The 13,779-nt window shown below is 43.5% G+C and overlaps 2 protein-coding genes across 4 annotated transcripts in view; both read left to right on the forward strand.

Annotated features, from left to right (window-relative positions):
• The window catches only part of ACTG2 (actin gamma 2, smooth muscle), a 31,694-nt gene extending 23,894 nt beyond the window's left edge, over positions 1-7,800 (forward strand). For all 3 annotated transcript variants that reach the window (XM_037527652.2, XM_054701740.1, XM_037527651.2), the window contains exons 6-9: positions 808-969; positions 1,745-1,936; positions 3,932-4,113; positions 7,583-7,800. In XM_037527652.2, coding sequence (XP_037383549.1) covers positions 808-969; positions 1,745-1,936; positions 3,932-4,113; positions 7,583-7,726 — 680 coding nt within the window. In that variant the 3' untranslated portion in view covers positions 7,727-7,800. The remainder of the gene's footprint in view (positions 1-807; positions 970-1,744; positions 1,937-3,931; positions 4,114-7,582) is intronic.
• Positions 7,801-10,801: 3,001 nt separating this feature from the next.
• The window catches only part of DGUOK (deoxyguanosine kinase), a 48,892-nt gene continuing 45,914 nt past the window's right edge, over positions 10,802-13,779 (forward strand). Inside the window, exon 1 of the mRNA XM_037527653.2 lies at positions 10,802-10,964. Coding sequence (XP_037383550.1) covers positions 10,823-10,964 — 142 coding nt within the window. The 5' untranslated portion in view covers positions 10,802-10,822. The remainder of the gene's footprint in view (positions 10,965-13,779) is intronic.

The raw sequence follows: 13,779 nt of genomic DNA on the forward strand, positions 1-13,779 counted from the left end.
TGCTAAACATTTATGCCATCTCTACTTTTTATTTTTTATCATAAAATACGCCGAGATCAACATCCTCGTACAAGAGTAAGCTTCTAGTCTCTGGAGTTTTAGTTCGTATCTGGTCCTTACTGTCTTAAAAGCTCTAATTGCTTCTTAGTTGACCCTCTTAGGTCTTCTAGGTCTATACCCACATAATATACAAATAACAACAATTCTGTTTTCTTTTGATAATATCACCTCTTATTTTTATTTTCGGTCATATTGCATCAGCTTGAACATCCAGGACAATATTAAATAATAATAATACACCAACAATATAGTAGTGTTTCCCCATCAATTATAGTTATCAGATGGAGAGAGATTTCTTATGTTAAGAAACCTTATTTCCCTTCAGTGTTTATTAACTTTTTCATCAGCAGAGACTGTTGCTTTTTCACACTGGCTGATTTTTATAGCCCCTTTCAAATCTAACATACTTACTGCACACACACATGTGTAGTTTGCCTAAAGGCTGTGCAAATTATCTTGTCTCATATAAAGAACGTGCAGTCTAGATGCAAAATGACAAGTGTGTTATCATAAGTGTTCTGAGGAATATAAGAAGACATTTTACTTGCCTTGCAGAGGCTACAGTCTCATTTGGGAGAATAAATTTGACATTCACAAAAAATAGGTTTGATGCTTCTCGTGTTGGTTAAATTTTCTTAGCTGGTAAAGAAAAATGTGGTGGTTGAAGATCCTTTGATAATTGACCCCAGAAAGAGACAGATGAAAGACAAGTAAAGTTTTCATGGGTTCCTTTCCCTCTGTCTATAGGCATCGTCCTGGACTCAGGCGATGGCGTCACCCACAATGTCCCCATTTATGAGGGCTATGCTCTGCCTCACGCCATCATGCGCCTTGACCTAGCTGGCCGCGACCTCACGGACTACCTCATGAAGATCCTCACAGAGAGAGGCTATTCCTTTGTGACCACAGGTATTCAGTCCCTTTCCTGATTCTGACTTGAGCTCAGAACCAAATATGATCAGGGACAAGTAGTTCTCAAGGCTAATGAGAAGTCTGTGGCCCTGTGTCCTCAAACTCTGTTGGGGCAGACATGGAGGACCTAGGCGGTGGCTGTGTATTCAGATAGTCAAGGCTGCTTTCCTTGAGGAGGAAGGTTCCCTGCCAAGATGCCCTGGGGAGGGACAAGGTTAGGTCTTCTTGTCCTTTCATAGCATTCCCTCCTTCCCCAGGGACCTGTTCCCTCCGTCCCTGTCTACACCCGGATCAGGCTGGTTTTTATAGAGCTGAGTGATAGTAAAGCTCTGGTGATGCATTTCATTACCGGAGGGTGTATGATTTGTCTGAGGAAAAGTGGAATAAATAAGATCTAAATTTCTAAGGTGTGGATATCATGTCTCAGGTCTCCCCCACCCCTGGGTAATGGTTTTGAGGTAGCAGCCTTCCTAGATTTTGTAAGATCACAAGCTATAAGTCGACAGAAATATGTCTTGCAAGCTTCTCAGAGAGACCTGAAGTTCCTTCAGGACACAGTGATTAGAGCAAGGAGAAACCCCCATGTGAAGTCATGCTTGGGAGTCGAGATTCTGACCTTCCTGACATCCTTTTAGATAAAGGAACGGAACCATTAGCATTCATCCTGAGACTGAATCCAGCATACAAGAAGGAGGTTTTTATGGACATCAAAATGGAATGACCAAACTAACTGAACTGAGAATCTACTTTCTGTCATTTCTACTCCTTCCAGCTGAGCGAGAAATCGTGCGAGATATCAAGGAAAAGCTGTGCTACGTGGCCCTCGATTTTGAGAATGAGATGGCCACAGCAGCCTCCTCTTCCTCCCTGGAGAAGAGCTATGAGCTGCCTGATGGACAGGTCATCACCATTGGCAATGAGCGCTTCCGCTGCCCTGAGACCCTCTTCCAGCCTTCTTTCATTGGTGAGGTGCTGCCCGCAGCCCCTGCCATGGGGAGGGCAGGGTAGAGGTATGGGTGGGGAATAGTGGGAGAAAAACTGGGAGTCATGGACACTTTATTTATTATTAACACATACTCCATATTTCTCCAGTAGGACCAAAAATTTGTAAAGAACATAACTTGATAGAATATAATAGAATATAATTCTAAATAATGGGATAAGGAAATCAAAATAAAGGAAAAGCAGGATAGGGACTATACCATGAAGCTAAGAATAAGGTTAATACACAAAACACTTCCTGAATCACTCAACATTGAAGTCATAGAGCTTGAAACCTATAGTAAGGGTTGGGCGGGAGAGGATCACATTAGCTTTTAAGTCTCAAAACTGTGCCTTCAAAGCCTGTCACTTTGGACGTGACCTTACCTCAGTTTTATAGAATAGAAATAATAATAGTGTCTGCCACAGAGGGTCACAGTAAATGTTAAATAAGATACTGTTTAATATAAAGACAATTACTTTCTTGAGGCATCCATATGTAAATGTTGATCTTCATGTATTGGTAAATAGCAAACTTGATGGAGTGCTGTAAGAGGAATAAATCAGGGAGGACTTCTAAGAGAAGGTGAGCCCTTGAGCAGAATTTTAAAGATTAAGTATTTCTTAAAGGTTTATTTATTTATGCATACAAGGACTGGCGTGTAAGCCAGAGGTGCGGAGGGGTGGGGGTGAGGGGATTCACTAGAGACAGAGTGGGGAGCAGAACAGGCAGACTGACGAAATACACTGCTGAGGGGAGCAGCGGGCGAGTCAGGAGAGATCTGCTGCACCATGTGGATTGCTCCCTGGCCGGCTGTTGATGGAACTCGTGCTGCAGAGGCTGGTGATAGCTTGATAGCATTGTCTTTAACCCCTGTGCCCCCAGGGAGGCCCCAAGATTAAGTATTTTATGGTATCTAGGGCTGGAAGGATTACAGAGTGGGTAATGGCACTCAGTGTCAATGGAATGATATGTGCAAGAGCTTGGAGGTGTGGAAGATCATGTTCTATTTGAACATAATGGAAGAGTATGTCATTTGTTATGTGTTTATGCACACGCTTGAGAGACATTGAATCACACAAAAAACATGAGGGTTAATCATATGGGTCATGGAAGTTTTTAGGTAACAGTGTAGCAAGGGGTCAGATTTGTACTTCAGGAAGATTCATCTATCTACAATGTGGAATTACATCACATGGGGAAAAAGACTAGAGGTGGGGGAGTCCAGGCATGAGCTGGTCTGGCATGCAAGATCTTTCACTCTGGGAGATCTCGATGCCAGGTTAAGGCAGCTAGATGTCAACCTTCAGGTACAAGGGGACCGTCAAAGTGATATTTTAGATACATTCCATATAATGAAATATTATTTAGCAATAAAAGAGGATAAACCATTAATAAATTTTATAACATGTGTGAACACTGAAAAGACTATGCTAACTTAAAGAAGACAGACACAAGATGTGATATTTGTATTGATTCCATTTGCATGAAATGTCCAGAATAGGCAAATGTGTAGAGAAGAAAAATAGATTAGTAGTTGTCTAGGGCTGGGAAAGAGGTAAGAGAAAAACAGGGAGTGTCTACTAATGAGTATGAAGTTTCTTTCTGGGATATTAAAAATGTTCTAAAAATAAATCATGGTGATAGTTGCACAGCTCCGTGAACACACGAAACACAACTGAACTGTCTACTTTAAAAGGATAAATAGGGCATGTAGATTATAAAGCTGTGAAAAAGATGATAAGATGAAAGCATTTCTTTAGAAATATACCTCAGGCAACAACATGAAAGATCAGTCAGAACTGGGGAAAACTAAAGGGTGAGTGATGACCAGTTAGAGGTTCTGATCTTGTCACATTTGGGAGGTGAGTAAGGGTCTGAACTAGGGTAGCTGCAACAATAGAGGGTCACTTGGGGAGCTGGAAGTATGTGTTTATGAAGTGATGGATGCTAACTGGATACTGTGATCTCCACGAGGCATGGAGTCTGCTGGGATTCATGAAACAACCTACAATTCCATCATGAAGTGTGACATCGATATCCGCAAGGACTTATATGCCAACAATGTCCTCTCTGGGGGCACCACCATGTATCCTGGCATTGCTGACAGGATGCAGAAGGAGATCACAGCCCTGGCCCCCAGTACCATGAAGATCAAGGTGGGTCTCTTCCCAGTTCCCTCCATCCTGTTCTTTTTTTCTTTTTTTCTTTTTTTTTGTGGGACCCTCGCGGGTGGCCGGGGAATGAACCAGCGCTGCAGAGGCTGTGGGCAGCCTCGCAGCCCAGAGCTCAACCACTGCGCCACCAGGGGAGGCCCTCCATCCTGTTCTTTGTACAGAAATCTTTGAACAAAGACAGACTTTCTGCTTGGGAGATGCTCAGAATCAGGCTGTCAGGCCCATTGGTGGTCTCCTGGGTTCAGTTTCATCCTGGTTTGAGACAGACTTCATCTCAGGGGGTTATGGTTCCTTGGACACTGATGAGCCCGAAACATGTTTAACAAGGGCTCTCAAACATAATCACAAGGACACCATGAAAGAAGGGGTTGAAAGAAATGGGATGAAGAGGCTATTGAGAGGTTTGAGGAAAAATTAGGACAAGAGAAACAGAGGGAAGGAAAAGAAGGAGACAACACTATAGCATTTTATTTATTTATTTATTTTTTATTTTAATTATATATATATTTTTTTACATCATTTTTCATTTTTGCACAATGTATGCATTTTCATCTTGGTTATAGTCCCCACACAATTCCCACCCCCCCTTGTTTTGATCCTACTCCCTCCTCCCCTCACCCCCGGAAGTGTGTCTGTGGTTTATAGTTGCTTGTTGATTTTGATTTTTACTTTGTATTAATTAGTCTTTTTCCTGGTCCCTTATTTAGGTTTTCTAAACTCTGCTATGAGTGAGACCATCTGGTATTTTTCTTTTTCTTTTGGGCTTATTTTGCTGAGCATGATCCCTTTCTGCTCCATCCATGTTGCTGCAAATTGCATGAGCTTATCTTTTTTGATTGCTGAGTAATATTCCATTGTGTATATGTAACACATCTTCTTGATCCAGTCATCTATTTTTGGGCATTTGGGTTGTTTCCATAGCTTAGCTATTGTCAATAGTGCTGCTATAAACATAGGGGTGTAGGTGCCCTTTTGAATTAATGTTTCTGTGTCCTTTGGGTAAATACCTCGGAGTGGAATTGCTGGATCATATGGAAGCTCCATCTTTAGCAGACTGAGGAACCTCCACACAGCTTTCCATAGTGGTTGGACCAGTTTGCACTCCCACCAGCAGTGCAGGAGAGTTCCTTTTTCTCGACAACCTTGCCAACATTTGTTGTTGCTAGTTTTTTTAATATGTGCCATTCTCACTGGTGTAAGATGGTATCTCATTGTAGTTTTGTTTTGCATTTCCCTGATGACAAGTGATGTTGAACATTTTTTCATATGCCTGTTGGCCATTTGCATTTCCTCTTTGGAGAAGTTTCTTTTTAGCTCTTCTGCCCATTTTTTGACTGGGTTATTTACTTTGTTTTTGTACTATAGCATTTTTAAACTTTCAAAAGGATGTGGGTGTTACCCTACAGAAAGAGAAAAGTGAGCATTCTAAACGTGAGCATTTGGCCACCAGCCAGGCTGCCAGTTCAAATACACAGGGACAATCCTTGATTCCTAGACAGCCTATTGCCCTGTGTTGGCCACAGCCCTCCCCACACTGCTTTTCCTGTGGACTTTTCACCTTGGAGGTCCCAGCAGAATGGGAGCCCGCCAGCCTCACTACTCCTCCAACAGCCTCCCGTCCCCAAGCAATCAGAGACTCTTTAGGGCTTCTAGGAAATTTGCTGCTAAAAGGTTTAGAAACAGAATTGGAAATGGAATCAAGATAAAGATTGCAAGTTACAAAGCCTCACAATAAAGTTAGTCTCAGAGGATCTGAATGAGAGTATTCCCTATACCAGTATTCTAAGAAACTTCTTCACAAAAGGGTAGGCCTGCCCCCTGCCTACCACTGCTCAGCACAAGGAAGCAGAGCGGGTCACCAGGAAACGGGTGGAGCTAGTGGGCTCTTCGCCTCCCTGGTGCCACCACAGTCCTGCTGCCGTGCCTGCAGCAGAACTTTTTACCAGGACTATATGTCAGGATACCAGCCCTAGTTTTACCCCCAGACTCTAGTACAACAGGTCTGGGGTGTCCCCATTAGCTAGGGTGCTGCATGAATACCAATAATTTGATGCATATCCCAATTTATGAGCCACTGCCCTGAGTTTAACACCATGTGCCAGGCTTCAAGGAATTCAGTATCTAAATAATAGACATGATCAATAAAAGAACTACTTAACTAACATAAGAGGATGAGAAAGAGCGCTCCAGGAAGGGGAGTGAGCAAAGGTGACCAGAGTGTGTTTGAATGTACAAGCACCTTTTGCTACCAAATTGGACAGAAGGGTTTGTATGGAGAAATCAGGAAGATGAGGCAAGACTTAAGGATACGGCGAAGAGCTGTAGCATAGGGCTGGGGACCGAGATTTAGGACCTCCAACCTAAGACAACCCAGAGTTTTCTCACAACTAGAACTGCCTAGCAATGAAGTCCATTACCTTCTTACTGGCTGTGCCTATCCTTGAGGTATCTGTCCAAGGAGTATCTAGGTAACTTTTGTCTGCCTAAATGATAAGATAATTCTAAAAATCATATTCTACAATTCCATGATATTTGTAATTTAGGAGATATGTGGAGATGTTCTATGGAGACAAAAAATTCAATTTAGTATCTGATTTGTTCTAGCACTGGATTCTTAGATTCTTCAGAAAGTGGGAAATGAGGTTAAGAATCAGTCCTTCTGGATCCACTTTTAAGTTCAAAGTTGTTTGACATGACAACGAGTTCCTAAAGGCTAAGTTCAGGACTTCCAGTGGCACTGTATGTATGAATTTAAGAACAAGCGGCTGTTGACAGATGAAGTTCAAGACATGGTTTGAGTACACTAGCTCAGACTGAGGAATGGAGGAAGCCCAGCCCAAGCAGCCTATGCATCTAAACTCCAGAACCGAACAGCGCTGCCCCTATAGATGTTTGTATCTTACCAGCTCTAACCAAGTAACAAGCAACCATAAAGTCTCAGAGCACATGACAATAAACCTTTATTGCTTGTGCATCTACAGGTCTGCTGGAAGTCAGGTGATCTAGATGAGGTTTGTCTAGAAAGCTCTACAGCTCAACTCAAATCAGGTCCACTTCTTACATTAGGGGACCCAGGCTGAAGGGCCAGCAGCTCCTCAAGGGCAGCTCTTCTCAAGATGACAGAGGCGTAGGAGAGCATACCCAGTTGCATGCCTGAAGCACATTTAAAGCCCTGCTTGTATCATGTCTACTAACATCCTCTTGACCAAAGCAAATATAGGGCCCAGCCCAAAGTCACAGGGTAGAACAATGTACTCTTTCCACAGAGGGGCAGGTAAATCGGGAGTGAAGATTTGAGCAATAATCCAACCTACTGCAAGGTCTACCCAGTTTCTTTCTGACCATGGTGGCTGTCCTTTCCCAGGCAGCCTCAGGGTGGAGAGGCAATTCCTGGATTACCTTCCCTGTTCCTTGGGGGCAGATCATGATTCATTCCATTTACTCTTTGCAGATTATTGCTCCCCCAGAGCGGAAGTACTCGGTCTGGATCGGAGGCTCCATCCTGGCCTCTCTGTCTACCTTCCAGCAAATGTGGATCAGCAAGCCCGAGTATGACGAGGCAGGGCCCTCCATTGTTCACAGGAAGTGCTTCTAAAGTCAGAAGAGATTCTCTGGGAATCTCCTTGAGACTGCTCTGTTACCAATCACAAAACATTAAAACTTTCAAGCTTTACTTCTCTGTTGGGGCTTTTTTTTTCTCCAGTTCTGTCTCACACATTTTACTAAGGACTTTTCACATCTTTCTTCTATCTACACATTGACCCTCTGTGGTAGGTACTATTATTATCCCCATATTACAGATGAGGAAATTGAGGCTCAGAGAAGTTAAGGTCTTGCTGAAGATCACACAGAACCAGGATTAAAATCCAAAGTTAGTACTTCTCCTATACTGCCCTGTTTCCTTTTCCTTGAACGTGAGTAACAATAAGGGCTAGAAAATTGAGGGGACGGGGGGAGTTAGAGCAGTAGGTAAGAAACAAGGCCTTTCAGCGGTTGTGTCCTCATACTCAAAGGTGACACACGGAGAACATGAATGGAAAGAAAAGCACAAAGCCTATAGGATGATAAATATAAGTGGTTCAAACACAATGTTATTGAGCTTAGTGAAGGAAAGTCACGGTGGGCTTAAGATCGCTGAGATCCATTTGTTATTATTAGACTGCATTTTGCCCCAAAAGCCAATCAAGAAAGTAGCACACTGTCAGCAGCTCTATTAATGAAAAAGTATCTTCTCTCCCCTTTTGTTCCTCTCCTTCTTCCTCCTCCTCTTCCATCTTGTCTCCCTGTGTCTATGTCTTTCATTATTTGCCCCCTCCACTCCCTGCCCTTGGTCAGTTTGTTTAATTTCATAAGTATTTACTGAATTTGGATCATCTAGAATTGCTGGGTATGGCCAAGTGGGATTTTTGTACTAGTCAAAGATTATTCCTGCCAATCAGGGTCTCATTGCAAAAAGAGACAATGATTTGAGATGAAACAGAAGCACCCACAAAGTACAATGAAACAATAAGGAATGATAATAATAGCTAACATTATTGAGTGCTTATAATATGCTAGGCATTAGGTTAAGAGCTTTATGTGGATTTCCACATTTAATCCTCACCACACCCCTATAAGGCAGGATTAGTATCAGTACCATTTTATAATGAATTTCTTTTGACTAGATCACTTATCTAGTTAATTCCAGAATTAGGTCCTCACTTCTGCCTGATTATGTACCCTTTGCTCTCTCCACCTAGTCAGGTCCCATCTTTGACTCCACTAAGCAGATCCCACCAGGTCCATGAACTTTCCCAAACACACCTATTTGGAGACAGTGAAGCAGGAACCTCAACTTCAGACATTTTTCCTCCATTTTTCCTCCATCCCTTCACTTGCCCTCTGGAGTCGGTTGTTTTAGGCCGGATTTCCCAAGCAGACCTGGAATGGCACTTCACATCCAAGTGATTTATTAAAGAAGTGCTCTTAAGAGAAACTGCTAAGTACAGTAGGGGAGGCAAAACAGGAAAGGGGAGGAGTCCGGGGGTGGGGGTGGGATCTTCAGGCAAAGTCCCCAAAAGGTGGCTTCAGCCTGAACCTCAGGGAGCTTTAGAGTATAAGCCTGACTGAGGCAACAGAGCCAGGCTTTTCACTGTCGCTTCTGCAATTAGTGGTGAATGTAGGTGTACCCTACACGGAAGGGGGGCGGAGGAGAATGACGTGAATTCACAGAGTTTCCACCTGTGCAGGGAAGTGGTTCCAGTAGGTTGAGGGCAGTTCTGCAAAGTACAGTCACAGACCCGGGCTATTGGAGGATTGGGGGATGTAGGGGTGGGTGTTGGGGGCATATAGGGAGGCGGCGCGCTCGCTCCCCTCCCACCCAACTGCCCCCGCACCCCCGACTTGGCAGGATCGGAGGAAAAGTGGGGCGCTGACACTTCTTCCCATGCCCCTTGCAATCAGAGCGATATTTTGAAAATCTCCCATCTCCAAAAGTGCTGCCTGAATGTCTGTTTGCCTGTATACACCCGATTTGACTCTTACGGTTTAATCTTGCAAGGTGAAGCACCCTTTGATAATATTTCATAAATCATTAATTCTGGAGTCGTTATGACAATGGGGTGTGGCAGGACAAAGCCTGTCAGGGCCTCACTCAGTGCCAGATGCTCAGAACTGTCCCTGTTCCTTTGCAGAATACAGTTCTTTAATAGTAGGTTTCCACTCGTACTTACCAGCAAGTCTCTGTACCCAAGTTCTCACCCTTTCACAAATCCCATTCACATGTCCCACCTCCGCCTAATCCGCCCTCACGGCAGCTCACCCGGTCATTGTTCAGACCCACACAAGCCAATCTATCCGGTTTAAACGAGTTCCATCTCATTTCTGAACCTCTACCCACTTATCTTAATGGGATTTTTGGTTATTATGCAAATCGACTGAGCGAACATTTATTCATTCAAGAGACAAAATAAGGGGTGGGGTGCAGTTGAACTAATTTGTTGATTATTCAGTAATGTACCAGCTTGTGCTGCGCCCTAACAAGGAATGAAGAAAAGTTAATTTGCGCAAATCATCAGATGGCGTCATTTTCATACTCAAAGCCGTCCAATTTCTTCCCATGTTAGAATATTTTGCTGGAAAACAAGAACCCTTGTTTAAAATTACAATTAATTTGGCTTGTCTTTAAAGTCACATAAAAATGCAATGGTGATGCTATTGTCCTCTTTTTTCTTTTAATTGGAGTAACAATGGTTTACGACACCGATGATTCAGAAATACTGGCTCTCACCTCTAGCGATGTGTTAGTACACCCCACCCAGCACCCAGGCACCAGTAGTCCTCGACCGCAATCCACTGTGCCCTCCCACCTTTGCTCCCCACCGACCCTCCCGCGCTGGTAACCTCAGTTTTACGATTATATCTCTTTCTAAAATTTATTTGTCCAATTAACAAAACCGAAGGGGCTAATCTCGCCCTTGCGAGTCCAGTTAGCAACAAACCCTCCCCCACCCCTGAGGACTTCCTGCAGCCACGCTTCTCCACAAACGTCGCGATATCAAAGTGTTCGCTTTTGACCCCCTCGACCCCACGACCCCACCCACTTCCTGCCTGGCGATCTCCTGACGTCAGATGCGCGCCGGAGCGCGTGAGGGCGGTGTCGGGGGCGGAAGTGCTTTCAGCGGAAGTGACATTTGCGCGAATCGTGGGTGGGATGACGGCGGGCCGGCTCTTTCTAAGACTACTGCGAGCACCCTCCACTTCCATGGCTCAGAGCCCACTCGAGGGCGTGCCCCCTTTCAGGGGTCTGCACGGGGAGCGCGGGCTCCGAAGTCTCTCCATCGAAGGCAACATTGGTAAGGGCCCGAAAGTGGCTGCCCTGCCTTGGCCCCCACGGACCAGGTGCCTGAGAGGCCGGGAAAGGGAGCTGGACCCCACCTGATCCTGCGGGGCTGCTTATTCAGAGTTGCTAGGGCCTTTCCCCTCCCAAAGTGTACTGTTGGCCTTTGCCTCTGATTTTTAGGGCTTCAGGCCTAAGTACTCGCCCACGGGGGTACATTTGTTGGGCCTTAAAAGCCACGCAGACTGTAGGTAGGCTAAGTTCTAGTTTGTTTTGATATGTCGAGGTGGAAATGACAAAGAGTAAAATGCTTGTTCTCCTAAAATAGGGTTGCTAGATTTAGAAGAAGAAAAAAGATACACGTGTCAAATAGGATTTCAGATAACTAATAATTTTTAAGTATGTGTCCCATGCAGTATTTGGGGCACACGTACGCAAAATTCATTCGTTATCTCAAATTCAGATTTAACTAGGTGTCCGGTATTTTATATGGCAGCCCTACTCTTAAGACGGTTTCTAAACTTGTCATTCAGTTTAACTAGTGCTAGTCCCCCATTTCTTAACGTTTTTCTTTAAAAGTGTATAAATTATAATTAAAAATTAACTGTTACAAGAGTAGAGACACAGATTCGCAAAAGTAAAAAAAAAACACAAAAGTTTCAGTTTAATGTAACTAAGTCCTGAGTTGATACTTTTAAGTACTAGGGTACTGAACCCTGCAGGGGATCAGCAAAGGTTGAGTATTGAAGATATACTAGCAATAAATCGAGAAGTTCTCATTTTATTCATTCAACAAACAACCTTTTGAGCCATTTCCACATGCCAGCACTGTTCTTGACCCTGAGGAAACCACAGTGAACCGAACAAACAAATCTCACTTTCATGGAACTCTAGTAGAGCTCTACAATAAACACAAATTAAATAAAGTAAGCAGTATGTTAGACTAGTAATGAGTGTAGTGGAGAAAACTCAGAGATGAGGGATTGATTGGAGTTGTAATTTTAAATAGCATAGTCAAGACAGACCTCACTGAGTAAGTGACATTTGAGCAAAAACCTGAAGGTGAGGGAGTGAACCAACCATGTGGATAACTTGAGAATGTTTCAGGCAGAGAGAAGGCCATGTGCAAAGGCCCTGAGGTAGTAAGTGTATCTAGGGAACAGAAAAGAAGCCAACAGTTGTGGCTAGAGTGGAGTGAGTAAGGGGAGTGGGGGAGATGAGGTCGGAAGATAAGGTATGTGGTCAGATTGGATAGGCCTTGTAATCCAACATGGGTTTTTAATTCTCATTGAGGTGGGAAGCCATTAGAAGTTTTGAACAGTCAAGAGGCATAATTTGACTTAGATTCTAAAACTAGCTGATACAGGTATATACTTTGGAGATCTTGGAGTTTGGTTCCAGATCACCATAATAAAGTGACTGTGGCAACACAGGGAATCTGAAAATTTTTGGTTTCCCAGTGCATATAGAAGCTATGTTTATACTTGCTGTAGTCCATTAAGTGTGTAGTAGCATTATGTCTAAAAAAATCAATGTCCGTACCTTAAATGGGACACAGACAGGAAGTGAGCACTTACCTTTGGATAAACGGTACATGTAGACTTGCTGTAAAGTTCCCACGGACCTTCAATTTGTTTAAAAAAAAAAAAAGACACCATTTGTGAAGCACAGTAAAACAATGTGCAGTGAGGGATTCCCTGTGTGTTGAAAGTAGAAGATGGCAAGAGGTTATTGTAAAAAAATGAGTTAGTCAGTTGGACCATCATGGTAACATGGAGGTGGTGAGGGAATGGAGTACATTTTAAGGTAGGACCACTGGATTTGGTAACAGGTAGATGTGGGGTGTGAGATAAATAGGAATCAGAATGATGCCAATCATTTTTGACCTGCTCAACTTGAAAGATAGAGTTCTGATTTCAAGATTTTTGTTTTCGGTATATTAGGTTTTCAGACTGTTATTAGTTATCTAAGTGGATGTTGAATAGAAAATGACTCTGAAGTTCAGGGTCTCTGTTACCAGAGTTATAAATGTAGATGATATTTAAATTCAAGAGACTCTGCGTGTTGATGGAAACGACTAAACCCTGGGGCACACAAATGTTAAAGAGATTGAGGAGATGGGAAAGAACCAGCAAAAAAACTGAGAAGGAATGACCAGTGAGATATGAGAAAAGCCAAAAGAGAATGATATCCAGGCCTCCCCTGGTGGTGCAGCAGTTGAGGGCTGGGTTGCTAGTTTGCCCGCAGCCTCTGCAGCGCCGGTTCGATCCCCGGCCACCCGCGAAGGTCCCACAAAAAAAAAAAAAAAAAAAAAAAAAAAAAGAATGATATCCTGGGAGCCAAGTGAGGAGTTGCTCAGGGGAGGGAATGATAGCTGTGGAATGCTTTAAATGTTGAACCTGTTAGGTGAACTTTTGAAGAATTTTGTAGGAGCAGTAGGGGTGTAAGCCAGGTGAGGTTTGAACTGCTTCTCCCTATTTTCCTGACCTTTGCTTTTAACCTTTCAGACTTTATGCTGCTTTCTTGCTCTCATGCAAACAAGGCTCAGAGTACCTACTATGAGGGTGGACTCGTGTGATAGAGTGCCTGTCTTTTAAGGAGCTTACAACCAAGTGGAAGGAGCAGGCTTCTAAACGTTCATTTCTGTGGAAACTCAGAATCTGTGGGGTAGGAACTTCCAAGGTGGGAGAAGAGGAAAAGGAATGTTTCGGGGACAGGAATTAACATTTGCCAAGGCAAAACCTGAAGAAATACGTGCAATTTTAATAATAGGGCAGTAGCTGTGTGTGCTTGGAGTTTAAAGGCCTGTGAGAGGATGGCAGAACAAGAGC

This window comes from Talpa occidentalis, unplaced genomic scaffold (assembly GCF_014898055.3).
Source record: "Talpa occidentalis isolate TD23 unplaced genomic scaffold, MPIMG_talOcc4v2.1 talOcc4.5, whole genome shotgun sequence".
NCBI classification, from domain to species: Eukaryota; Metazoa; Chordata; class Mammalia; order Eulipotyphla; family Talpidae; genus Talpa; species Talpa occidentalis.